The sequence below is a fragment of the Crocuta crocuta genome, unplaced genomic scaffold (genome assembly GCF_008692635.1).
Source record: "Crocuta crocuta isolate KB4526 unplaced genomic scaffold, BGI_CrCroc_1.0 scaffold383, whole genome shotgun sequence".
NCBI classification, from domain to species: Eukaryota; Metazoa; Chordata; class Mammalia; order Carnivora; family Hyaenidae; genus Crocuta; species Crocuta crocuta.
The window spans coordinates 4604004-4630788 of record NW_027531897.1 but is presented as its reverse complement, the minus strand read 5'-3'; the positions used below and the strand labels follow the sequence as shown (position 1 = coordinate 4630788).

The window sequence follows — 26785 nt, the reverse complement described above, 5'->3', positions numbered from 1 at the left end:
GAATTTAGCGAGAAGCTAAAGTAAAAAGAACAAGCAAACTTGGGTTAGAGATGTTTTTGTCCTCAGCCCTCCTGGACAGAAATGATTGTGTGTGTGTGTGTCTGTGTGTGTGTGTGTGTCTGTGTGTGTGTTGCCTTCCATAAAAACATCATAATAGCATGCTATACTAAAATAATTTTAGATCACCAAACCTTTTCAGGTGTTATATATAATGTTATGCTCAGTTATGCTATGAACATACTGATAAGTAGATTAAGGAAAACACTATTACTTATTTATATAGACAGGGAAGATGAAACTTAAGTGGTTTGCCCGTTATTTTCTAAAGTCGTTGATAAAGTGTTACATCTGGTGTGTGCATTGGGAGATGCTGGTGCTGCTTTCATTTAGATAGCATCTTCTGGAAAGGACTCTTTAAAGTAATATGTGAGCTGAGACCTACAGAAATAAGAAAGAACCCCAGCCAGTCACAGAGACACGAGAAGAGAGGATTTGAGGAGGATAAAATAGCAAGCACAAAGTTATGTGAAACAGTTAAAAAGAGAAAAGCAAATGCTCTAAATAGCTAATAGCTGGAGTTTATTTAAGCAAACCATATAGTTTCATTATTTACAGCCTTTCAATATATTGTTTATTGTGAGATTTAGTATTAAGGGGAGTTTTAATCTGTCATAGCAAATGAGAATGTATGATATTCATTTTAATGACCATATAATTAGAAATATTATTTTAAATTAAGAGAAAAATATGAAAGAAAGCATATATAATATTAGAGCTTTATTTGAGAAGTGGAGTCATAGGTAATTTATTGCTGATCTACTTGCCATTATTTTACACATTTTCTGCATGTTATTTCTCAACTTCTTTTCAGAGAAAGTTCTCAAACATCTTTCATCAAAAACAGCATTATCCTGAATATTGAAATTCAGTAAAATATTGGTATGCCTTGAATATATTTTTCTGAAAAGTGAATATATTAGACAGGTAAAGTATGATACTGCTTCCAAAGAATCATCCCCTGCATATTTTGTCAGAACTTCTAATATTATACGGACTCAGATTCATTTTATAAATACACTTAAGGGGCACCTAGGTGACTCAGTTGGTTAAGCGTCCGACTCTTGATTTCAGCTCAAGTCATGATCTCACAGGCCCACGAGATCAAGCCCCTCTTGGGATTCCCTCTCTCCATGTCTTTCTGCTCCTTCCCCACTCATGCTCTCTCTCTAAATAAACATTTATTTTTATTTTTTTAAATATTTTTTAAAAATTTATTTCTAGGAGAGAGAGAGACAGCGTGAGCAGGGGAGGGCCAGAGAGAGAGGGAGTCACAGACTCTGAAACAGGCTCCAGGCTCTGAGCTGCCAGTCAGCACAGAGCCCAACACGGGGCTCGAACCCACGAACCGCAAGATCATGACCTAAGCGAAAGTCGGATGTTAACCGACTAAGCCACCCAGGCGCCCCTCTAAATAAACATTTAAAAAATAAAAACATTTTAAAAAATAAGATTGTAGCTCTGTATCTATCATGTATGTGTCTCCATACTTCACACCACCTGAAGGTATTAAGTAGAGAGAGTTCCAAAATTTGTAGACCTCTCATAACCACCTGCCACCAGTTCCAAAATTTTTTTGTTGGTGCATTCCTAACCAGTGACATTGTTTTTAATATTGTGTTTCAGACAAAAAAGTAAATATAGTTTGGAACATGCATTGCCACATTGAATTTGAATCTTTTTATATTAAGATAATTTTTAGATTTTCTATAGGGAACATATATTGCTTTTTTCTATTTTTGAATGATTAATGTAAATGCTGCCTTAGTTCATTATTTAACTTAAAAAATTAAAACATTATTTTATAAAAACCACAAAAAGCTAAAGACCGTTTAGCCTGTATTCCCATTCTAGATCATTCTCCATTGTCTCTAGAAATGATCATCTTTAGGAGTTTATTTTATAAATCTGACATTCTAGCCTTTTAAGGAAAAAAATTATATATATTTTTGTGTGTGTATATATGCATATACATACATACATATACATGTGTGTATGTACATATATAGGGTGATAATATATAGAAGTATATATCTAGAAGGATAAATATGTCTAGAAATACATAGAGAAAGGAAGGTATATATCTAGAAATATATCCATATAAATATATGGCACTCTTCTGTCTGTATTATTTCTATAAAAGTGGTATTACACTGTATTAAATTGTGCCACAAGTCTGTTCCTATTAAATCATATTCCATTGCCACATTTTTGTAATTTTTCTTTTGGTAGGAATTTTACATACAATAAAATATACATATCTTAGATGTTCATTTACTATTTTAACAAATACATACACCTGTGTTTACAGTCTCCACTAAGATGTGAACATTACTTCATTCTAAAAAGCTTTCTTATTCCCCTTCCCAGCTAATTTCTCTCTTATATGCCAGAGCCAACTAATATTCTGATTTTTTTCAATTATAGTGTAACCATACTTGTTCTAGAATTGTACAAGACTAGAATTATGTGCTATGTACTCTTTGATGTAAGGCTTTTTTATTAAAGAGGTTTTTTGTGATTAATTCATGATGTTTTATATATAGGTAATTTATTTCTTTTTATTGGTGAATAGTATTCCATTTTAGTATATGAACATACTAAAGTATATTTATTTGTGCCAGCAACTACTCCAGCAAGAAGATTAATAGCATTTGCCTGATGGGGCTTCTCTATTGTAACTGATGCATCAGATGCAGTGAGGCCCACTTGGTTCTCATGTGTGTGTAACCTGGAAGTGAGAGAGTGTTAATGCCCTATGGGGCACGTTTTGGATCAGTAGGAGATGGGCATCAGCAAATAGATTTTTCTTCCTTCATCCTTCAGCAGACTATAGATCACACTTTATGTTGCTGGGACACAGTAGTTCAGAGCCATCTCCCAAGACTATACTTGATATTGGTTCAGAGCCTACTCAGAAATCTGTCCTCTTAGATTTTTTCTTCCTCTTGACCTTATTCATTCTCTTTTTCTCTCACACCTGCACTCTCTAATAAAGTAATAGTGAATAAATCTCTCTCATGGTTTGGATTCTGGATAATCCCAGCTAATGCATCCTATATGTAGACGTTGATGTTATTTTTAATCTTTTTCCTTGGGGTCACCTGAAATGTTTCTCCGGTGTCTTTCCAGAATGGCAAGTACAGTTTTCGCTTTTAACAATCTTCCTATTCTCTCACTTAAGTCATATTTACTGACCATCTTCTATATACCAAGCTTTTTTCTAAATAATAGGAATAGAGTGGTTAAATGTAATGTTCTTGATTCCTTTCTGATGGCCAGAAATTATATAGAAATGGTTTGAAAGCTATTGATTAGCCATTTCTAGTCACCTCTATTATTTTGCTTCCATTGCTTTGCTCTGACAATAGCAGAAATCGTAGTATTTTTAGAAATATGAATATTGGTATATTTATAATAGTTTTAAATTCAAAGACCTTTATACCTAATGCGACCACAGACTATTTTAGATTCCTAAGACATGGACTTATAAATGGATAATAGAATCTGGAGGACACTTTGGTTCACAGAAAGTACAGTCTCTCAAGTTGGGCTACTGACATATCAGGATTAGCCCCCTTGGTACTCATCCCATACTGTTTCCCGTGAATCACTTAGAGCCCATTGGAATACTAGGTCTATAAGTGGGCAAAGGGTGAATTTCCCAATTAAAAATCAGTAAGTTGTTGACAGAAGTAGGAAGAGTGGATGCTAGAGAAGTTTCCCCAACATTGTCCACTAAACCAGACCATATCAGATCTGAATTGTGTGTAGGTATTAGGGGAAGAATAGAAGTAAAGGTGTATTTTAGGCAGAAGGAACAGTTTATGCACAAGTTCCAAAAGCAGTGAGGAATTTGGTATAATTGAGAAAGGATAGATTTTAGAGATGTCAATTAGGGTACTGAGTCAATTCTTGCCTCAAACTAGATGTACTTCTAGACTTTTCAACTACTTATACCAGCAGATTCCATTTTAACGTTGAGCCATTTTGAATTGGGTTTTCTGTCACTTGTAACAAAAAGATTTATAACAAGATCTTGACTTAAGTGCCACTACTTCAAAGAAGCATTTTGGGACCCCCGATTAATTTGAGCTCCTCTGTTTTATGCTTTCTTAGCATCCTTCCATTCTCTTCCACAAGACCAAAAACTCCATACTGTATCCTCAGAGCCTGCTAAAGCAACTTGTACATAGTAGGTGCTCAATAAATATTTGTTGAGTGAACCAAGTGACAAAAACCTGAATGATAAAGTAGCAACAAAAATAAAGGGAATCATGGTTAAGGAAGTCCAGGGGAACACTGGAACAGTTGAAGAACTAAACTTGGCAAGGATTAGATGTAGGAGGTGAGGAGAAGGAATCAGATCTGGGGGAGAAGTAAATTCAAGTTAGAATATATTAAGATTGGAGTCCTAGTATGGTGATTTACAAAAGGCAGTTATAAATTTGTATTGGAGATTAGAAGAAGGATAAGATTAAACCAAGATTTTGGTGGCATCAGCATGAAGGGAATAGATACCGAGGACAGTATAAAGGGTAAGTGCACGTAGGGAAGTAGAAAGCACAGAAGACAACCTTTGTAAACACCATTACTGAAAGGACATTGACAGAGAAATGCATATATAAGAAGCCATTAACAATAAATAAAATGTGAGATATCCATACAATCAACAATTATTCAGTTATAAAAATGAATGAAGTACTGATACATACTATAACAGAGATAATCTTTGGAAACAGTAAATGAAAGGAGCCAGATACAACAGGACGTGTATGATTTTGTTTATATGAAATGTTCAGAACAGGAAAATCTATGGAGACAGAAAGTAGATTTGTGGTTCTCAAGGGAGGGGCATGGGGACAGGGAAGAGGGAAATGGGAAGTGACTGATAATGTGCATGAAACTTCTATTTGGAGTGGTGGAATTTTTTAAATATTAGATGGTGGTCATGGCTGCACCACCTCATAAATGTACCAAAACCACTGAATTGTACACTTTAAAATGGTGAATTTTAGAATATGTGAACAGTATGTCAAAAAAAAAAGTCAGTAATAGGCAGAAAGTGTATGCAAGATGCACTTAGAGGAAAAGGTAGATAAAGCAGATGGACAGTTACAGGGAAGCCAGAAAAGACCAAGGAAAAGTCATTCCCCCTCCCTCCCTCTCTGTGTCTCTGCGAAAAAGCAAAATGTGTTCCACAGAATAAATGCATTTGTAGTCTTTAAGAAACTGAGTAACTAGTGCCTTTTAATAATGTGGTTATGTATGAGCAACCATAAGCATAAATAAAGATATAATGTCTTAATAGTTTCCTTTTGGAGCTAACCAATGAATTGGAATTCACATTTTTCTTCCGTTAAGTAAACATGGCAGAAGATTTTATAAATGAAGTGAAAAATTTCCAGGATTATTAATGTTAGAAGTATTACAAAGCAAGACACTCTTCTTTTCAGACAGCATAGTCATATTTTTAGTGTGTATGATTATTAAGTTTAAATGTTTGTACAAAAATATGCATCATTTATCATTTTATAAAGATCTAATACCTTGTGTAGAATTTGTAAGATTTTTCAAATAAGTGCTACCACATCCTTGGTTTTCAAACCAAAACCAGAAGATATTCTCAAAAAATGACCATCACTACGAAATATTGCAAACACTTTATTTCAAATGCCAAAAATGGGGGTGGTGAGCAATACAACTTATGTAAAATAAGTCATAAGATTTTCTATAAAAAACAGTAAAGTTTAGAACTCATGTGTCCTCTAAATAGAGCCAGAAATGGCAGAAATATCTTCTTTAAATTTTGCTGAGGAAAGTTTACCATTCTAATTAATTGCTTTTAGTACCTGAACCAAACCTATTTGCAAAAATTTATAAATTCTAGCCTCAGCATTTGGAATTGTTCACTGTAAATGTGGATCATTTTCAGTTCTTTCCAGGTAAGGGCTGTTTTCCTTAATTTTTTCCTTTATTTTACTTGATTTTTGAATTTTAGAAGTAAACTGATTATCATTTTGTGTTAATATTCATATTGATTAGGAAAGCAAATAAGTTGTGCAAAGTTGCATTCTCCCAGAGCTTTTAATGGGCTAAATATAATTCTCCCAAAAGCCAGTATAGGGAAAATGATAACATCTACTTTTTGGGAATGCATATCATACATTCATCAATAAATAGGATTTTATTTATCAAGCAACATGGGTAATGAATGGTTTCTTAACTGTTTCTGATAGCCTGGGCAGTACTGAGTATTATATTAATGTGCAAACATACAGAGAAGGATGATGTTGAGTGGAAAAACATATTCTAAGCAGTTTTAATCACCTCTCAGAGGCATGTAAAATTTTCATTTAGTCTCTCTCTTTCTACGAGTATGCTAGTAGATTATAGGAATAAATATTGGGAAGTTTCCACTCAAACTTTCGAATTTTACAACCCCAGTGTTGGAGACCCCATGATTTCTGGTTTTTCCTTTACCATGGGTTGTAGGGATTTAGTGTGTTTATTCTTTTATTTAAAAAAAATTTTTTTACTCTTTATTTTTGAGAGAAAAAGTGAGAGACAGAATGTAAGCAGGGGAGGGGTAGAGAGAGGGGAAGACAGAATCCAAAGCAGATTCCAGGCTCTGAGCTGTCAGCAAGGCTCGAACTCATGAGCCATGAGATCATGACCTGAGCAAAAGTCGTACATCAGCCAATTGAGCCATCCAGGCACCTGTCTTGCTTTTTATTTTAAATGAAGTTAGTTATTACCTATTAGAACTTTAAATATTAAGCTGATTGATTTTTCTGTTGATACTATGATGTAACTAGATGTGGCTTTTTGAAGGAAATGCTAATCTCTCTATCTCCTTCCTTACTTTGTGTCACCATTTTTTTTTTTCATTTTAGAGCTTTTATTTCTTTGGATCTCAGATAGATGAGGCTTGCCATAATTTAGACCCTGCATTATTTTTTCCCTAAATTATCTTGCATAGTATAATCACTGATGAGATTATTGTCAATATTGCTAATTTACTAAATGCTTGCATATTTCTGTAGTATCTGCTATAGGCCTACAGCCCAAATCACCTTCGCTTTCTAACTCTTACTACATTAGTTCTCATACTTTCTGGTCTCAAGATATCTTTAAAATCTTAAAAGTTACTGAGAACCCTAAGGAGCTTTCATGTATATGGATTATAAATATTTACCATATTATAAATTGAAACTGAGAAAAATTTTAAATATTCATACAAAGATAACAAACCATTATATGTAATCATGACATATGTCATGATAAATAATTTAATCAAAACAAAAATTGTCAAGAATGGCATTGTTTTTATTTTTTTCAAATGTCTCCAAGATTTGACCTAATGAACAAAAGATGTAGTGTCACATCTGCTTCTGCGTACAATCTGTTGCTATATGCTGTTTTGATTGAAGCATGTGAAGAAAATCCATCCAGACACATAGTCAAAAAAGGGAATAATATTACAATAGCTTTTCAAGATGATTTTGGAAAGTTGTCTTTGATATTATACCAAAACTTGTCAAGCGCCAGGTTATTCAAGTCTAGTGACAATATGAAATCTGACTCTTGATGTGAACGTTAAATACTCTGTTACATTAAAATTCATTGGTCTGTCTTTATACTTTGATTCATTTATTCATGCATAATTCTGTAATATGCATGCATCATTTTATAATATCATGCATTAGACATTTGGAGACTCTTGGTTTTCTGAGTTATACAGCTCTCCTAAATGCTGTCACATTTCATTAGGCACTATCAAAAAAATTGGTAATACTGTCTCTTCAGAAAAGTCTGTAAGTACTGGGAAACTATAAATATATAGAAGTTTTCCAGAATTTTGATTTTTTTGCTTGAAAGCTCAAATTCTATCATTTTATTTGTGACAGACACTATTTGTTTCCCTTGAAATGACACGTTTGCCTTGTTCATTTTTGTGAAAGTGTCTGCCAAATAACCAATTCTAAATAATCAATTTTCATGGCCATTGCTTATTACATAAAGATGATATTATTCCATGGAAAAAACAGCTAATTCAGCTCACAACTAAAACAATAAAAAAGGTTCTTTTTCTTAAAATAACCATTATGCTTTGGTATGCAACAGAAATGCATTCTGTATACTTCCTGTTTCTCTCACATGGAGAATTAAAAGATAAATATTCAGTTAATCAAAGTTAATCTTTTTTCTGGTTCATCAAGGGCATTCTTTTTTTTTTTCAAACATTTTTAATGTTTGTTTATTTTTGAGAGAGAGAGAGACAGTATCTGAAGCAGGCTCCAGGCCCTGAGTTGTCAACACAGAGTCCAGCGTGGGGCTCGAACCTAAGGACAGCAAGATCATGACCAGAGCTGAAGTCAGATGCTTAACTGACTAATCCATCCAGTTGTCCCAAGGACTTTCTTGGCATAAATTGGCTTTTGGCTTTTTCTTCCTCTGCCTGTGGTGGAATACACACACACACACACACAAATTAGGTAAAAATTTTAACTTACTATCATTATATTCATTGCTTCCTTGGGGACAGTTTTAGGTAAAATAAAATTACTAATGTCAACTCATACTTTTAAAGAAAATAGAATTATAAAAATATATTTTTAAAAAAGAATAAATATGTAACACTGCTGGAAAATAAGACTGCATAACTTGAGTGGACCACAACATTTCAGGTATATCTAAGGTTGGAAGGCAGTTTGTATTTATTTAGAAAATGAAGCAACTTGTTTTTTCAAAGGCCAAGGAATAAACTGATATAGAATAAAGAGCAGTTCTCATTATTAGAGATCTGGAGTAACTTCAAGAACAATTAGAAGGAAACGAATGCATGTTGATAGGTGAAAGAAGCTAGTTTGAAAAGATCACATCCTATGACATTCTGGAGAAGGAAAACTATATATAGACAGCTCGGTAGTTGACACGGGTTGGGGAAGAAGTAAAAGGGATGAATAAGTGGAACACAGGGGATTTTTAGGGCAGTGAAACTAATCTATATGATACTGCAATTGTGGATACCTGACACTATCCATTTGTTAAAATCCGTAGAATGTACAAAACCAAGAATGAACCCTAATATAAACTATGGACTTCAGTTAACAGTAATGTATCAGTATTGTTTATTAACTTTAAAAATGTACCATAATTATGGTACCAAAAGGTTAAACTGTGTGTGTGTGTGTGTGTGTGTGTGTGTGTGTGTGTGTGTGTGTAAGAAGATAAGGGGATTGTCTATTTTCGGTACAAAATATCTGTTAACATAAAACCACTTTTTTAAAAAAAAGCCAAATATAATAGATATTATTAAATATANACAACTGTGAGCTAAGTACTTTTAGTATCTCTACCTTACAAATGAGAAAAATAATACACCAGGGAGTTAAGTAATTTGCATAAGGTCACACAGGCAATAGTGTCAAAGCCCAAATAGGCTCTGGAGTCTTGCTCCTATTCACTGCCCTACTAGCACTTATTAAAAAATAGTAAGTTAGAGGAATGCGGCCAAATAGAGCAGTAACCACAGTATTGTAAATGAGCCCAATGGCACTGCTGCTTGTTGTTATTATTCCCAATAAAAACTCTTGGTCTGTTCATTTTTATGCTAATTTTGACTGATTTTTGAAGCTTATTGCTTTATATTATTTATTAATAATATAACTTATTATATTCATTTTATTTTCTCCTCTTCTGAGACTGGAAGCCCCTAGAAAGGAGTGTGAGAGACTAAATGTGTTTGTTCATCGTAGGGCAGTTTCTATGGGTCAAAAGTAGTTGTACTTCGGGCACTTGTTATACTCATTTGCTAATTTTGAGAACAATCCTTGAAATTTTACTTCCCTGTAGATCCTATATAAATTTGTCTTTTTCTTTTAACCTACATGATAATCATCACCAGTTCACATTTATTATTTGCTAGGATGTTTTGAAGTACACTAACTCACTTAAGAGTGTGATAGTGAAGAGTGCTGCCCCAGATCCATATACTGGTTGCATTCAAATCCTAGCCTCATCCCTAGAGTTTGAGTTAGTGAGCTCTCAATTTCTTAGTTTTCTTTATTCTAAAAGATGATGACAGTAATGGTACCTGCTTCATAGGGGTTTTGTGTTAAGGAAATTAGTTAACATGTACGACTTTAATTGTCTTATTTCTAAGTTCCAAAGTATTTCATGGTGAGCATAAGATAAATGTTTAGCTTCATGGCAAATGTACTGTGTAAGAATGGACATTTTACGCTGTGTTCGTGTCATTTGGGTTTATAAATAGGTATTTCTTTTACTGTCTGTTGTCTCTTAACATCCATTTGTTTTTGGATCTAATCATAAAAACTACACAGAGGAAAATTAGGATCTCTCTCATACAAGTGCTTGTTTATCTCATCTCCTCTTAATATTTTTCTGAATGAATAGCCTCCATCTTTTAACCGTACTTCCTAGGAAGTGGTTTCAGAACTCATGTTGCCCTGGCCTTTGGTGTTTCTATGGATAACTCATTTCTCTGTGTTCCTTAAAGTACAGTGAGAGATGCATAAACCAATACCATACTGCACTTCAAGTTTGATTTGCTTTCTAAGTAACTACATCATACACTGAGCTTCATTAAGTCAGTTAAGATCCAATAAAATCCCTAGCTTTTCTTCACATAAATTGCTTTAGATAAATTTTATTCGCCTTACAGGCTTGCAGTTTATTTTGGAGTCTTTAGTTAGGAATTTCTATGTATCTGTCAAATTCAAGCTTGATTTCAACCCAGCTACCTATGGAGACGTTTTAAAAATCTTGATCCTGCCAACTGGTTTAGCCTAGTGTACAGTTTTAGATTATTTGCTAATGGCATACCTTATTCCAGAAAGGATTTCGGTTCTTAACTAGCCAGCTGTCTTTCCTGTTCCCTTCCCTACATTTCTGATAAGCATTTCTGGGGTCTTCATCTATGACAGTTGAAATATTGAGGAGGTGAAGATGAGTTCATAGACATACCTATTAAAAACCTCTTTTTATTTTGGCAGTGATCTAATAATGAGTAATTAATTCTTAAAATATAACTTCAATGAACTGGAATGTAAATAAAAACTTAAAAAATGTAACTATTCATCCAAATTTACTACTGTTAAACAACCTTACATCTCTGCAATTTGGAGATATACCCACTGGAATTCTATCCTTGAGGTACTTTGTTTTTCTTTTTGTATAACAGAATTATTACTAGATATGTGCACTTTTCTGGATTAATGAAAACTCTTAAACCTTTTTAACTCCTTAAAACATCATGAATTTTACAATATATGTTATTTCTGTTTTGAGGATTGATTCACTTAGCTCAAATAATAGAGGAAGAGTTCCAGCCTCATTTTCTATTTTCAAACTTATATCAAGTTTATTTTCAAAATATTACTGTCTTTTTAAAGAGCAAAGATTTTATTTCCTTGTGTATTTTAATGAAGTCTAGTTACTTTTGTTGTATGTATAAAGTACTTTATAGAAATAAAATTCTGCACAAATATCTGGGTCACAATTTAAAATGCTTTAAGAGATTCCATAAATGATGTTGTTTTTTTTTATGCCATGGGTTTCTTCAAGGTTAATTAGTTCAAATCTCAAGGCACAGTCCTGAGAGTCTAATGCAAGCAGAATAAGCTGGCACTATGAAATAAAATTTAGGTAAGTCAGCATCTAGGTCCATAGATGTTTTTATCTGGGGTACCCAATTCAGTACTAATCATTTACTTATACCTTCCATTTTGCAACTATCTTTTAAGTTTAGGAGAGAATATTCATGTATCAAAAATGAGCAAAAAATTATGGATTCTATTGCCTTTCCTACAGATTTTCTTTATTACTGTTCAAATCATAGGTCCAAGATTTCTTTTGGTGAGAGACATTTACTTCATATCCTCTCTGTATTAAACTTTGTTTATGTTACATAGGATTTCACAGAATGCTCCTTATCTAGTGGATTATCTAATTTAATCCTCACATCATCCTCACATATGGGGAAATTGTGAGGCTAAGTAACAGGCAATCTGTTACCGGGCCTCATGCTGCTAACCTCTGAGCCGCCTCTTTCCTCACTACCTCTTTCTTAATTATTCTTTTTGGGAGGAGGGAATCAGCTATCAGGTTGATCCCCAGTTGTCACAAGCCTCTTTGTCTTGCCCATTTCCTGACATATGTTAGGCTTTGGCCGTTTCTTGGCCTTGAGGTCCACGAAGGGACAAAGTATAGAGTAGATAATGCCTGCATGGTCTGGGTATGAAGTATGATATCCTCTTGCCCTTTTTATCTCATGCAGATGCCCATGTAGGGCTCCATAACCTTGTGACAATCCCCTCATTTGCTGTGGTGGGAGTGGGATCACTGGGGAATCTCTAGTCCTGGGAATGGTATACCTGACACTTATTTAACTGGTACTGGTTAAATAGAGATACCGGTTACTTCAACATGTTTGGGTATATTTTACCATTTGGCATTATATAAAAATGCTAAAAATACTTTTTAAAAAGAAGAATTAAGACTTCTGGATTTTTCATGTGTGTTTTGAGTTTCTTGTCATTTTGCCAGATAGCCTCCCTGTCACTTGAAATATGTCACAGAAAGAGATATTATGTGCTTCTCATAAATATTTTTATTCATTTTAACAAAATGTAAAGGCAATCTCTTTTCCTCAAGGAAACCAGTCTCATAGTGAACTAACAGAAATTATTTTTGCTTCTGTTTTACAGACTTTGAATAATGAGATGAGTACAGATGATGACAATGAATATGCAGAAGAAAAGGAAAGTTACATCTGTGCAGTGTGTCTGGATGTTTATTTCAACCCATACATGTGTTACCCTTGCCACCACATATTCTGTGAGCCCTGCTTACGGACTCTTGCCAAAGACAATCCTGCAAGCACTCCCTGCCCACTGTGCCGGACAATTATTTCCAGAGTCTTTTTCCAGACAGGTAACTATTCTCTTTCACTAACACGATGCTTGATTATTCTGACTATACCTTTGTTCTCATTCTTAAGGTCCTTTATAAATGATTATGAGAACATTATTGAAGATAATATACAGGATGACTTCTTATTCTCCACTTTATAAAACAGTGTTTGCCCAACTCACAGAACTGTATGAAAATCATAGAATTCTGGAAAAAAAGAAGTTCTCATGTCTAATCCCCTACTTTATGCTGAGATCTTTTCTAAGATATTCTAATGAGTTCAGTCTTCTCTTGGACATTTCCAATGTCAAGGACATTTCATTACAACTTGAAATAGCTCTGTTGATTATTTATTCCGCATATCTGCCTTTTACTGCTACTCATTCTTTGGCCCTTGTTATTTCCTCTGGAGTCTTAGAGAATAATTCTTTAAATATCTGAGGAAAACTCATATGCTTTTCCCCCACACTCCCTATCTTTTCAACATCCTTATTGTTCTTAAGGTTTTTCTTCTTGAATGAGAAGAAGTAAAACTGGAACAAGGATTTGTTTAACTAATTATCAATGAAGGTGAAATATAACATGCCTGGGTGGCTCAGTCGATTAAGTGTCCGACTTCAGCTCAGGTCATGATCTCTCACTTCTTGAGTTTGAGCCCCACATCAGGCTCTGTGCTGACAGCTCAGAGCCTGGAGTCTGCTTTCAGATTCTGTCACCCTATCTCTCTGCCTCTTCCCTGCTTGTGCTCTGTGTGTGTCTCTCTTTCCCAAAAATAAATAAACATTGAAAACACCCATACTAATGGAGAGAGGAAAAATTAATGAATGTGGAACATAGAGAACTGCTAAGGAAAAAGGGAAGAATGATAGAAATAAGTAGAGATAATATTTATTGAGCACACTACTGTGTGCCACACATTACAGGAAAAAATGCTATCTCCATGTCCTGCAGGTGAGGGTGGATGAGCAGATACATAAACCCAATGACCCTACATAGTAACTGTAATTACGTGAAGTATTTGGTTTTAAATATTCTACCTAAGGAAAAATAAAAGTAAGTATACAATTAAATAATTCTCATGATTCATTAAAAGAAGCATCCCACTTCTTAAGAATAAGCAAAAGTTTTTCTGGCACTTGAAAAGGAATTTTTTATGTGATTTCTCTTCCAGGGCCTACTGAGAAATGGAGTAGGCAGTGTCCTCAAAAACATCCTCAGAGCAAGTGCCGTGTCAGGTTTCCTGACACTATATCTTCTGGTATACTTTGATAAAAGCTCAGGAAATGCCAGAGTATAAATTAGGGAAAGTGACATTGCTAGTAGCCAAAACATTATGGTCTAGTTTTCTTATAGAAATAACTTGTTAAATTATATAAGTAATACAATTTCATTATGGAAACATTAGAACATCCAGTTAAAATTCTAAGCTCAAAATCCTCTATACTCCTAACATTTAAAGACCACATTGAGTGAGTATATTTCCAGAATATTTTACATACATGTACTTCATTATTTTTCTTACAGGAAAAAAAGTATGACTATATTTTACATAAGGCTTTTAACCTGCTTGATTTTACTTAAAACTCTTGTGATTATATCATGATCTACTTAAGCTACCAATATTATGGGACATTTAGTTATTTCTAATTTACTTAATTGCTGTTATATGGAGATAAATATTTGCACACATCTCTGAGTATTTCTTTGCAAGGGACGTCTACAAGTAGAACTGGTAGTTAAAGTTGTTGTGTGTTTTAAAGCTACGTATATGTTGCAAAACTGTGCTCAAACATCATTGCAAGCAGTATTATACAAAGGCTTATTTTCTCCACATTCAGGGCACTTTTTTTCCTTTTGAAATCCCTGGCCATGACCTTTGCTGATTTTTCTTATGGTTTGTTCATCTTTTTCTTATTAACAAGATTATTTTAAATTACTGTCAGCTTTTGTCATATGCGGTAAATCATTTTCCTGTATTGTCAGTTGTATTTTAGTTATGTTTGTATTTTATGGATGTGCAGAACTTTTATATTTTTATGTAGTCTCATGTAGCAACATTGGTCTTTTGTATCTCTAATTTTAAAGTTAGGAATTAAAGGCCTTACCCATTAACTACAGAATTATATAAACATTCTCTTTATCCACATGTATTTTAGGTTTCCATTTTGTCCTCCTATCCCACATTTAACTTCATTTAGCATCTTGTATGATGCGTGGTTTAAGTTTGGAGTACTTTTGGGGCACCTGGGTAACCCAGTTGGTTGAGCATCTGACTCTTGTTTTTGGCTCGGGTCATGATCTCATGGGATCTTGAGCCCTGCGTTGGGCTCCAAGCTGACAGGAGGGAGCCTGCTTGGGATTCTCTGTCTCTCTCTCCCTCTCTCTCTGCTCCTCCCCCACTCATGAAATCCTTCTCTAAAGAAACAAACAAACAAACAAACATTTAAAGAAAAAGAATGGAGTACTTTCTTTCCGTATCCTGAGACATTTATCCCAGTATCATTTGTTGAACAATCCTTTTTCCCTGCTCTAGTTGAATTGTCATTCTTTAAAAAGTAATAATAATTACTACAGTGTGTGTTTCTTTACACCTTTTTTTTCCATTCATATTTCTATCTTGCCCTCTACCTCTTAAAATTATGCTAGACTGTATGTTTTAATAATTCACAAGTAAATTAAAATTATAAGTTATTTGGGGATAACTCATTTTAATTGACATTGATATAATATTGAGTGTTATTATGGTATATCATCTTAATAAATTTCTGCAATTTCCTTCCTAAAGGCTCTGCACAATTCTTATTAGTTTTCTCCCTGTATATTTTTGTTGTTGCTATTGTAAATGAATTTTATTTTTCTCTTCTGGCTCCAAATGCTTTTGGTGATACTTCGAAAAAGTTAGTGTACAGTCTTAGAGTATTCTGTTAACCTTACTGAACCCTGACAGTTACTTATTAAGTGAATGAATCCTCTCAGTTACTTAATGTCACCACTCCAGTTGAAGACAGAATGGGATAATTACTGTCAAAGGTTAGAGTGGGAAAGCTGTCATTTCCTAAAGGAACTCAAGATATTTGGCCAGTGTTTCAAGGGTTAGTTCTAACATAATTCTGTTATAGTAACCCAGTGGATAGAGATAATAATGACATTTCCCCCAGCTTTATTCCATAGAGTATACCTCAGCAAAATGATTTTAAACTTGAAATACAACATTAACTAGTTAAGCGATTTTACTTAAATTAGCACTATTAGATGTGATCTTGATAAAGTAGTTAACACATGAGAAGTTGGGAAGAGGAAGTGGAGAAGGATAAGTAGAAGAAACGGTAGAAGGAATGGATATCCATTTTTTTAAGGGAAGTGAAGATATACTGTTGAAAATTGATAGGAAAAAAGGGGTAGCACACACTTTTGGTTGCTAATTAGTACCCATTACATCCTTCTTTTCTAATATAACTCTGAGTTTTATTCACATTTTCAACTCACCCAACATAGACCAGGTGGCTCCTGGGTAGCAGACCCCATCCTTGGCTCCCTGGTAATCTATTCCCTTTGCCACTGATTGGTTTACAAGTCTGCAGGTGGCCCAATTTTGATGAATGAGATGAGAAGTAAGTTTGTCTTTCATCTTAAGACATGAAATAGAAAAGTTATTCTCTCTCCCATTGGACGTAAACAAGAAAGTGTTTAACAGAGATAGCTCTTGGCAGCCATCTTATGAAAGAGTGAAGAACCCGCTTGGTACAAAACCTTTGTTTTTGAGAGCAGAACTGAGGAAAGAAAAGAACATAAGGTCTTGATAACTTTGTTTAACCACTGAGTCAGCCAGCTTTGAAGCCCATACTACCTTTGGATTTCCTATTCCATTCAATATTAAATTACTAATTAAAACAGTTTTAGTAAATTTTCTGTTAGTTTCAACCAAGAGCATTCTAACCAATAAAAGCATAGTATAAAAGGTAGTCAAGAAAGAAACTAAAAATGATATGATTGACAAAATTTTGAGAGGTTAAAAAATAATATAAAAAGACTTAAATCTTCTTACAAGTACATCAATCATGTTTAAGGATAATAAATAGTAAAGAGGTTTCTGGTTGGTTGTATGAGAGGGTCAACCCTTACGCCAATAAAACAACCATTTAACTGATACTACTATACCACTGTTCTTGTAAAAGATTGTAAGAAATCAAGGCCCTGTAGCATTTGGATATCCACATGCAAAAGAAAGGTGACTTTGGAGTCATAACTTACCATATTTATGCACACACAGAAATACACACACACATGCACACACACTAATTAAAATGGAACAAAGACCTAAATGTAAGAGGTAAGAATATAAAACACTTAGATGAAAACGTAGGTGTAAAACTTTTTGAAATTGGATTTGGCAGTGNCCCATGAACCATGAGATCATGACCTGAGCCAAAGTCGGACACTCAACCGACTGAGCCACCCAGGTGCCCCTCGGCAGTGGATTCTTAAATGTTGCACCTAAAACGCAACCAAAGAGAAAACTAGATAAACTGGTTAGACTTTATCAAAGTTGAAAGCTTATATGCTTCAAAGGGTATTATCAACAAAGTGAAAAGAAAAGCACAGAATGAAAGAACATATTTATAGGATTCATATGTGACAAGGAGCTAGTATCTAAAATATACAAAGAATTCTTAGAGCTCAACAATAAAAGACACCCCAATTTCAAAATGGCAAAGAGTTTGAATAGACACTTCTCCAGAGAAGATAAAAATGGCCAATAAGCACACACAAAAGAGCTCATCATCATTAGTTATTAGTTGCAGATCAAAACTATGATACCACTTTACATCCATGAGGATGGCTACAATAAAAAAAATATATAGTAATAAATGTTAAGGATATGGAGAAATTGGGATTCATATATATTTTTGTTAAAGTATATAATGGTGAAGTCATTTTGGGAAACAGTGGGATAAGTCTGGACCTAGCTGTATCCATTGATCTGGGATCCCAATCCATTGTTATATAGTAGATGGGAGTGTCCCAGGCATTGCAAAGGAAGCAAGAGCTTATTGTATCCTATTTACTGTGAAATCATTCACTTCTGTCCCCTCTCCCCATTCAGATGCACTCACACCTCAGCAAGAATGATTTCCACTCTTGTTCCACTATTTTCCTCCATTCAAACTCCACCTCCATTTTAACCACACACACCCCCATTCCCACTACTCTTGTGCCTTTACCTGGGTGAACTAGGTGCTGATGAGCAGATATCCCAGTGAACTCCACTAGAAGTAGGAAAAGGAAAGTCTTTACCTTATGTATAGAACTCCCTAACTAAATAAGGAAATGACATTGAAGCTAATCTAGAATTTTAAGCACAGAAGAGGCCTATGATGTTTTCACCAGCGATATTTTGGCTGTCTCAATAAATGAGGGATGCTACTGCCATCTAGTCACTAGGGACAGGGATGACAAATATCCTAGTGTTTGGGCCAGTCCTGCACAGTGAAGAATTATTCTTTGATCTGATTTTCTCATGTCCTGGTGAGCTTTATCCAGGACAGATAGCTCATCCAAAAGAATATCGCACTTCCTCTTTTTATCTACTGTGACAGTCTATAATTGGTCATGGTCTATTATCCCTATTAAGAGCATTGCACCCTTTCTCTTATTCTCTACCAGTAAGTCTGGTCTGCTAATTCTTATGCTAATAATGGTTTTGTTATTGTGTCCATCCATGCCTCTATTTTGTACAGAATAGTCACTGAGCCTGAAATCCAAACTCATTCTTTTTATCAGTAAGAGTATCTGATTTTGTCTTCTAGTGCAGTCATTCTCAAGCTTTAATTTGTGGAAATATTATTTTTATTATAAGAAACAAATATCAAAGTAAGCATAATATTTAGAGCAGTGTTCCTCAAACTGTGTCAATGATAACCCACACAACTGTCTTAAAATCTTCAGAGCTTAAAAGGCAACGCTTATTTGGCACCTGTGTAAGAGAGGCAAGAAAGTGCTATTTGCAAGGGACCTTAACTCTCCTGGTGAAACTCATTTTGTATGCCTGTGGCTCCACCTTTACAGTTTTTACTGTATCTGTGTACCACCTGAATTATTTTTTTCTTAAGTAGTTTCCTCATACCAACACACCTTTTTTCTTAAATACTTATGTTAGCTTCATCCTTAGCAAAGTATTTGTGAATTTATGTGCTTGATGCTCGAGTACACTTTTTTTAATAATGTACTTTGAATAGGTAACTTTGAAATGCTTAAACATTTTCATTCAGTATCACCCAAAATCATTTCACATGTTGCTAGTACTTTGCAAACCAACTCTTTCAAAGCTAGCGCTTTGAAAACCACTGACTTATTCCTATAGAGGTTAATCTCCAGGAAAAAAAAAAAAAAACAGGAATACTTAAATAGTCACTGGGATTGGGAGGGGAGGTAGAAAAAGAAGGAGTGGAACAGATCATTGTCGTTTTGTTTGTTGTTTGTTTCATTTTTCCCTTTTCTACCATTGGATTTTTTAAACGAGGTCTATGTGTGACTTTGACAGTTTTGAAAGTAAACGAAACTGCATCATTGGCTATGATGTGTACAGGGAAGATGGAACCCTATTTCTTTCTTCACACAGGAGACAGAGAATTATCAATTCTTTGAAGGCAAGGATGGATGCTATGATAACCTTTGGAGGATCCAGTAATATATCCCTATCCATAGGATTTCAAAAGCCTTTCTCTAAATCTAGAAATGTAATTTACATACAAAATAATAGTATGCATCAACACAGCATAAAGTACTTAGCATTTTGTCTTGATCATAGTAAGAGCTCAGTACATATTATGGGTAAACTGGCTTTAATTTTATAGATCACTTCTTAGTCTTTTAATGCCTCTAGCAGAGGGTATACCAGTTATTCTTGAGTGATGAAACAGTTACTGAAATGATTCTTGAGTGTTCCAGTCATTAAAGGACATCAGTAAGTATAAAGTGAACACAACTGCTTGAGGTGAAAAACTTGGATAAATGCTCTCCCCTGAGAAAGTCATAATACTAGCAGATTTCTCCTGGGCCTGAAGAGTTAAAAATGATGATGATAATAACTCTTCCATTATTCTGGTACAAAAATTATGAATATAAAACATTGTAGCAAATACTAAATGGAGCTACTAAATTAAAATGGATAAGTCATTAATTATGGGTTACCTAGATATTAAAATAGGAACTCCTAAATATTAGCCTCAGTTCAGCATAAGTTATACAATTATAATGACTCTGATATTGTAAAATCTATAACTCCATTTCGACGGTATCATATGTAGAATTTTTGGTTTGGTTTTGTCCCTGTTCTGTATGCCTTTGTCATCATGCTGCATATTTAGCTGGAAAATGGGACTTCCTAAGCAAGATTTTAGGTTTGAACAGTTTACAAATAAAGAATATGAAAATGAGGTTTTAATTTATTTTCAGAGGACACACAGATAAATACTCATCGGTACTGGATGTGATATTCCTGATTGGCCTCTCTTTTCCCAACATGCAGAACTTTTCTAGACCCCAGATTCTATAGGGCGTGCACTTATTAGTTGACCTTACAGCTACCCAGAGTGAGAACCTGTGAGGTCTGAAGAGACTGTTTTAAGATTTATATAACTGTGTTTCTTTGATTAAAACTAGTCATATCCTACTAAATGCATGCTATAATAGCAGCTTATCTTTTTCCCTAACTTGTATTGTTCCCCTTAGAGGTGAGCATTTTTTCTCTATGTGCTTCTGCTTTCCATGGCTTATATAAGACATAGTTTAAGTACTTTCTAGAATTTAAAGTGAATATCATCACATCTCTTCTCTGATTGGTCTCTGTTTACTTCCAATGAATATTTTCTTTTTCTCGTTCACTCATAACCAAGTCTGCAAGGTTGAGAATTTGATTCTGCATTTTCTTAAACTTTCTCACATCAACAGCATTTGATTCTGTAAATCCCTGACCACCACATAGAGAATGAACAAAAGCGGTTATGAAGTAGGAAAAATTCTAAAAAGGTTTTTCCTTTTCATCATCTCTCCTGAGCTAGGATTGTACTCTAGTTATTCTCTTGTTCCACTTGTAACACATTTTCCCTTTTTTCTCTACCTGTTTATTTCTATCTTTTTTTTAAAAAAAATTTATTTATTTAGACAAAGAGACAGTGCAAGTTGGGGAGGGGCAGAGAGAGAGGGAGACAGAGAGTCCAAACAGTCTCTGCACTGTCAGCACAGAGACCGATGCAGGGCTTGAACTCACAAAATCATAAGATTATGACCTGAGTTGAAACCAAGAGTCACTTAACTGACTGAGCTACCCAGGTGCCCCTATTTCTTTCTTTTTGTCTGAGCCTTCTGGAGGGCAAGAACTAGGTTTTACTCTTTGCTGCCTCTGGCATAATAACTGACATAGAAAATACCCAGTAGATGTATTCTGGATGTGTAGGCACATCAAAGTTGTATCGAATTTGAATTGGGGGGAATTATGTTCACTTGAGTTCAAATTAAAAGTTAACTCTACTTCTGTTTTCTCTCTTAAAGAGATCTAAATTTATTATCAAATTATTATGAGAATAATTTTTCATGCTCTTGCCATTTTACTCAAATTAATGTAGAAAACTACTGTTTTCTTTTGCTTTACCCTAGAACTGAACAATGCCACAAAAACATTCTTTACTAAAGAATATTTGAAAATAAAACAAAGCTTTCAGAAATCCAGCTCTGCAAAATGGCCCCTCCCAAGTTGCAGGAAGGCATTCCATCTTTTTGGAGGTAAGAAAACTAATGCAAAAAAGTTTAGTAACTTTGTCTGAGGTCTCTTTTTAAAGCTATTTTTTTCCTAACTAAAATGTGAGTGGTAACATTTCTGCGTTGATCAATTTTAAGTAAGGATTTTGCCAAGTATCTACTTGCTGAAAGCTTCTATATATACATATATATATGAAAAAAAATAGAAACCGTGTAAGAAAGAGCAAAATTTGAGAAAAGCTCGTTAAAGTTACTTTGCTGTCAATAACATTTAATGTGATGTTTAATAGATGAATGAAATTCATCTCAAAAGTAAGATATGATAAAAACTGTATTTGACAAAAGCCCTGGTATTCTTTATAAAGATTCTGAATGATGCATTATCACAGGTAAGTTGATTTAGTTTTATTATTTTACGGTTGTCCCACAAGTTTATGACAAGTAGCAAATAGCAGAGACTTGGTGTACAGAGCGTCCCAGGGGTACACAGTAGAATAGGAATACCAGTTTCTGGGTTCAGGTCTCCCTACCTGAGTGACCTCAGAGGTGTCATAATAACCTCTGCTTTTGTTTCTGTTCTCTCATATGTAAAAAGGGAGTATGTATATGTGTGCAATCGAATTAGTATAGTTGTAAGGATCAAATGAGCTAATGGGAAAGCACATTCTACATGATAACTAATGGTACTACAGGTAGAAGGAACTAGCAAAATAAGGGCAAGGAAATTTCTAATACCTTGTTTACCTTTGAGATTTGGTTACCAGACATAAAGTATAATTTCTCCTTTCATAAAACAATGACCAGAGCATGAAATACTGTGTGCTTTTAGTGTTTACCACTTGTGATATTATGGGATCTGTTTGGAAAGCTCCAGATATGGGGAACCCTGATCGTCAAGGAATGGGGCCAGGGAGCTTCTACAATAAGAATTAAAAAATCAGTACCCCATGACATAAACCAAAAGGAGATAGAAATAGAGCCTGAATGGTTGAGGCAAAAAGTAAACTGATTTATGAAATCCCTGAGGTATGAAGAAAGTAGTTTAAGGACAAACATAACTTTAAATACAGTAGTCTGAATGAAGAAAACAGTTGAAGGACATTTTTAAAACATAGGCTATTTTATAAACTATCCTTTGTATTCTACATACTACTGTACACACAGATTTTAAAAAGAATGAAGCACTTTCTGATAACCCCACAATTTCCTTCACCTTTTTATATCCTGAGATACTGAAGCTATAATTTAAACACTAGCTTCTTTGTGGTTTCATCATACTTGCCCTCTCCATAAAAGTTCCACAGAACTTAAGTCGATAAAAGTGTTTACAGAGGACATTCAAAGTAGCTCTCTTATACATCCTAACTTGATAAACGTATTTAAAAAAAGAAATATATTACTCTCAAGGGTCTGCTGAGCTAAACAAGAGCTGAGCTGTTAGGTTCAGCCAAAATGGAAAGAGTTAAGCCTTCAATCACTTGGTGCAGTGGTAGAAACAGGAGTCTTAAACTGGAGGAAATGCTGATTCTCCCCACCTCAGTTCCATCTTCCCTTTTGGAACTGTGCACTGTCCAGGTTCAGGCAGAGGAGCACACATGTGGAGGTCATCTCATGAATAAGGGATCCCCAAACAAAAGGCAGTGGCAGTTTTATGATCCCTAAAGGTATACGTATGGGAGGGTGAAAGGGCAGCAAATAGCAGAAAGCAGTAAAGCAGGCCTGTGAGGCCCACCAGGTAGAACATCTGTGATTGCTTATGGTCAGGCCTGAAAAACCATGCATAGAATTTTAATGATAAACCTCAGGTGGAGTCGGTATTCCTGAATCACCTTCTGTCCTTTTTGTTTACTTCGTGTTCCCTGCATTTTGCATTATTATTTCTTTATACAAGTACACACATGCATATTTAATCACTCCTATTTACTTCTGCTTGTTTTTTAACTTTGTAGTGGTAACAGTGATATATTCTTTGGGATTTGCTTTGTCACTCAGCATTGTGTTTCTTGGATCCATCCATTTCAGTCCATTATATGAATATGGCACAATCTGTCCATTCTCCTGTTGATAAACAATAGAGTTGGTCAGTTCTTTGTTATTATAAACAGCTGCTATAAACATTCTTTTCATTCCAGTATGTCTACTGGAGCATAAGAGTTGCCCTAGAATAAATGCCGGTAGAATACTTCTGGGTCATAAGAAAAGCACATTTTTAACTTTATTACCTAAACCAAATCACTTTTCTAAATGCCTGTACTGACTTATTATCACCATTGTCTACCACATTTGGTGTTTTCAGTCCTTGAGATTTTGCCAGTCTGATAGGTATAAAATGGTATCTCATTGGGGTTTTAATTTTAGTTTCCTCATTACTAATGAGGACTAAAACATAACTTTATATGCATATTGGCAATTGAGTTTTTTCATCTGTAACATCCTTATATAAATTTTGTCCATTTTCCTGTTGATAGTATTTTTCATGTAAATTTTTAAAAGTGTTAAAACATTTTCGGGGCAGACTCTTTTTCCTTTTAATAATATGAATAGCAGCTATCATCTCCCAGTTGTGGTTTGTCTTTTCCCATTATGATCTCATTAATAAATGTGGCTTCGCATTTGCTTCATCATCTTTCTGGTCTGTATTATCTGTCTTATGAAATTCTTCTCCTATCCNGTCAAGTTGGTTTCCATATAACACCCAGTGCTCATCCCCACAAGTACCCTCCTCTATGCCCATCACCCCCCAACCTCTCCCCCCACCCCCATCAGTCCTTAGTTTGTTCTTAGCAATCAAGAGTCTCTTATGGTTTGCCTCCCTCCCTCTCCCCGCTATTTTTCCTCTTCTTCTTCCCCATGGTCTCTGTTAAGTTTCTTCTAATCCTCCTATATGTGCAAACATATGGTTGACTTGTATTGTTTTCTAAGTTTTGTGAGGGTTTTTGTATGTTTGTTTTGCTATATTGTAGGTAAGGATTCAATAACTTTGGCCTTTTTTCTTTTTAATTTTTTTAGCAACCATTTGTTGAAAATAATTCATTTTCCCACTGATGCACATTGCTAGTCTGTCATATATTAAATTTCCAAGTATGTGGGTTTCTCTGAGGTCTTTATTTGGTTCTGTTGCTCTGTTTGTCTAATTCTTGGCCAAAACCATGCTTTTTTATTAAGTATAATAGAAATACAATGTTATATTAGTTTCAGGCGTACAACATATTAATCTGACAATTCTGTTTTGGTTGTAGGTCTTTTTCCTTTGCCACTTTGAATATACCATGCCACCCCTTTTGGCTTGAAAAGTTTTTGCTAAAAAATCAGATCATAGCCGTATCGGGTTTCCCTTGTATATAACTGTTTTCATTTATTACTTTTAAAATTCTCTCTTTTTGTCATTTTTTAAATGTTTTTTATTTATTTCTGAGAGAGAGAGAGAGAGCAGGGGAGATTCAGAGAGAGAGGGAGACACACAATATGAGGCAGGCTCCAGTCTCTGAGCCAGCTGTCAGCACAGAGCCCAATGCGGGGCTCGAACCCACAAACCATGAGATCATGACCTGAGCCAAAGTCGGATGCTTAACCGACTGAGCCACCCAGGTGCCCCACTTTTTGTGACTTTTATTATCTATGTGTCTTGGTGTAGACTTTGTAGGTTTATCTTTTTAGGGGCTGTCTGTGCTGTCTAGATTGGGATATCGGTTGATAAGTTTTCAGCTATTTTTTCTTATTCCTCTTTCTCTCTCTCCTCATCTTATGGGATCCCTATAGTGAAAATATTATTACTCTTGATAATGTCATAGTTTCTTTAACCTGTTCTCCTTCTTGTGCTGTTCAGCTTCATTGCTTTCCAGTACCCAGTCTTCCAGACTGCTGATCCATTCTTTTGCATTAACTAATCTGTTATTGATACCCTACAGTATGTATTTTATTTAATTCATTATTGAACTCATCAGCTCTGACTGGTCTTGTTAATATCTCCTGTCTCTGTATACTTTCTCAATGATTTTATCCACTTATGTCTCAAGTCCAATGAATATTTTTATGACCATTAATTTTTTAAAAAATTTTTAATGTTTATTTATTTTTGAGAGGGAGAGAGACAGAGGTTAGTGAGGGAGAGGCAGAGAGAAAGGGAAACACAGAATCCAAAGCAGGCCCCAGGCACTGAGCTGTCAGCAAAGAGCCCAACACAGGGCTCAAACCCACAAACTGTGAGATCATGACCCAAGTTGAAGTTGGAGGCTTAACCAACTGAGCCACCCAGGCACCCCTATGACCATTAATTTTTTATTAAGTATTTTAATTCCAGTGTAGTTAATATACAGTGTTATATGAGGTCCAGGTGTACGATATAGTGATTCAGCAATTCTGTCACCTAGTGCTTATCTCAACAAGTGCCCCCCTTAATACCCATCACCCATTTCACCTGTCCCCCTCACCCCTTGCCCTTCTTGTTAACCATCAGTTCTCTATAATTAAGAGTCTGTTTCTTGTCTGTCTGTCTGTCTCTCTCTCTCTTTTTTGCTTATACTAATGTTTCGTAAATTCTACATGAGTGAAATCATATGGTATTTGTCTTTCTTTGACTTATTTCACTTAGTATTATACTCTCTAACTGCATCCATATTGTTGCAAATGGCAAGATTTAAGAATAATATACCATTGTATAAATATAACAACCACATCTTCATCTGTTGATGAACATTTGGGCTGCTTCCCTAATTTGACTATTGTAAATAATGCTGCCATAAACATACGGATGCATGTATTCCTTTGAATTAGTGTTTTCATATTTTGGGAGTAGATACCCAGTAGTACAGTTACTGGCTCATAGGGGAGTTCTATTTTTTAATTTTCTGAGGAACCTCCATACTGTTCTCCACAATAGCTGCAGCAGTTTACATTCTCACCAACAGTGCAAAAGGGTTTCTTTTTCTCCATATCCTCACCAGTACTTTTTTCTTATGTATTTGATTTTAGCCATTCTGACAGGTGTGAGGTGATATCTCATTGTAGTTTTATTTTGCCTTTCCTTGATAAT

The 26785-nt window shown here is 34.8% G+C and overlaps 1 protein-coding gene across 1 annotated transcript in view; it reads left to right on the top strand.

The window, feature by feature from the left end:
* RNF180 (ring finger protein 180) overlaps positions 1-26785 on the top strand; it is a 150145-nt gene that overhangs the window by 74458 nt on the left and 48902 nt on the right. Inside the window, exons 3-4 of the mRNA XM_077773547.1 lie at positions 12792-13017; positions 21652-21777. Of these exons, the coding sequence (XP_077629673.1) occupies positions 12792-13017; positions 21652-21777 (352 nt within the window). The remainder of the gene's footprint in view (positions 1-12791; positions 13018-21651; positions 21778-26785) is intronic.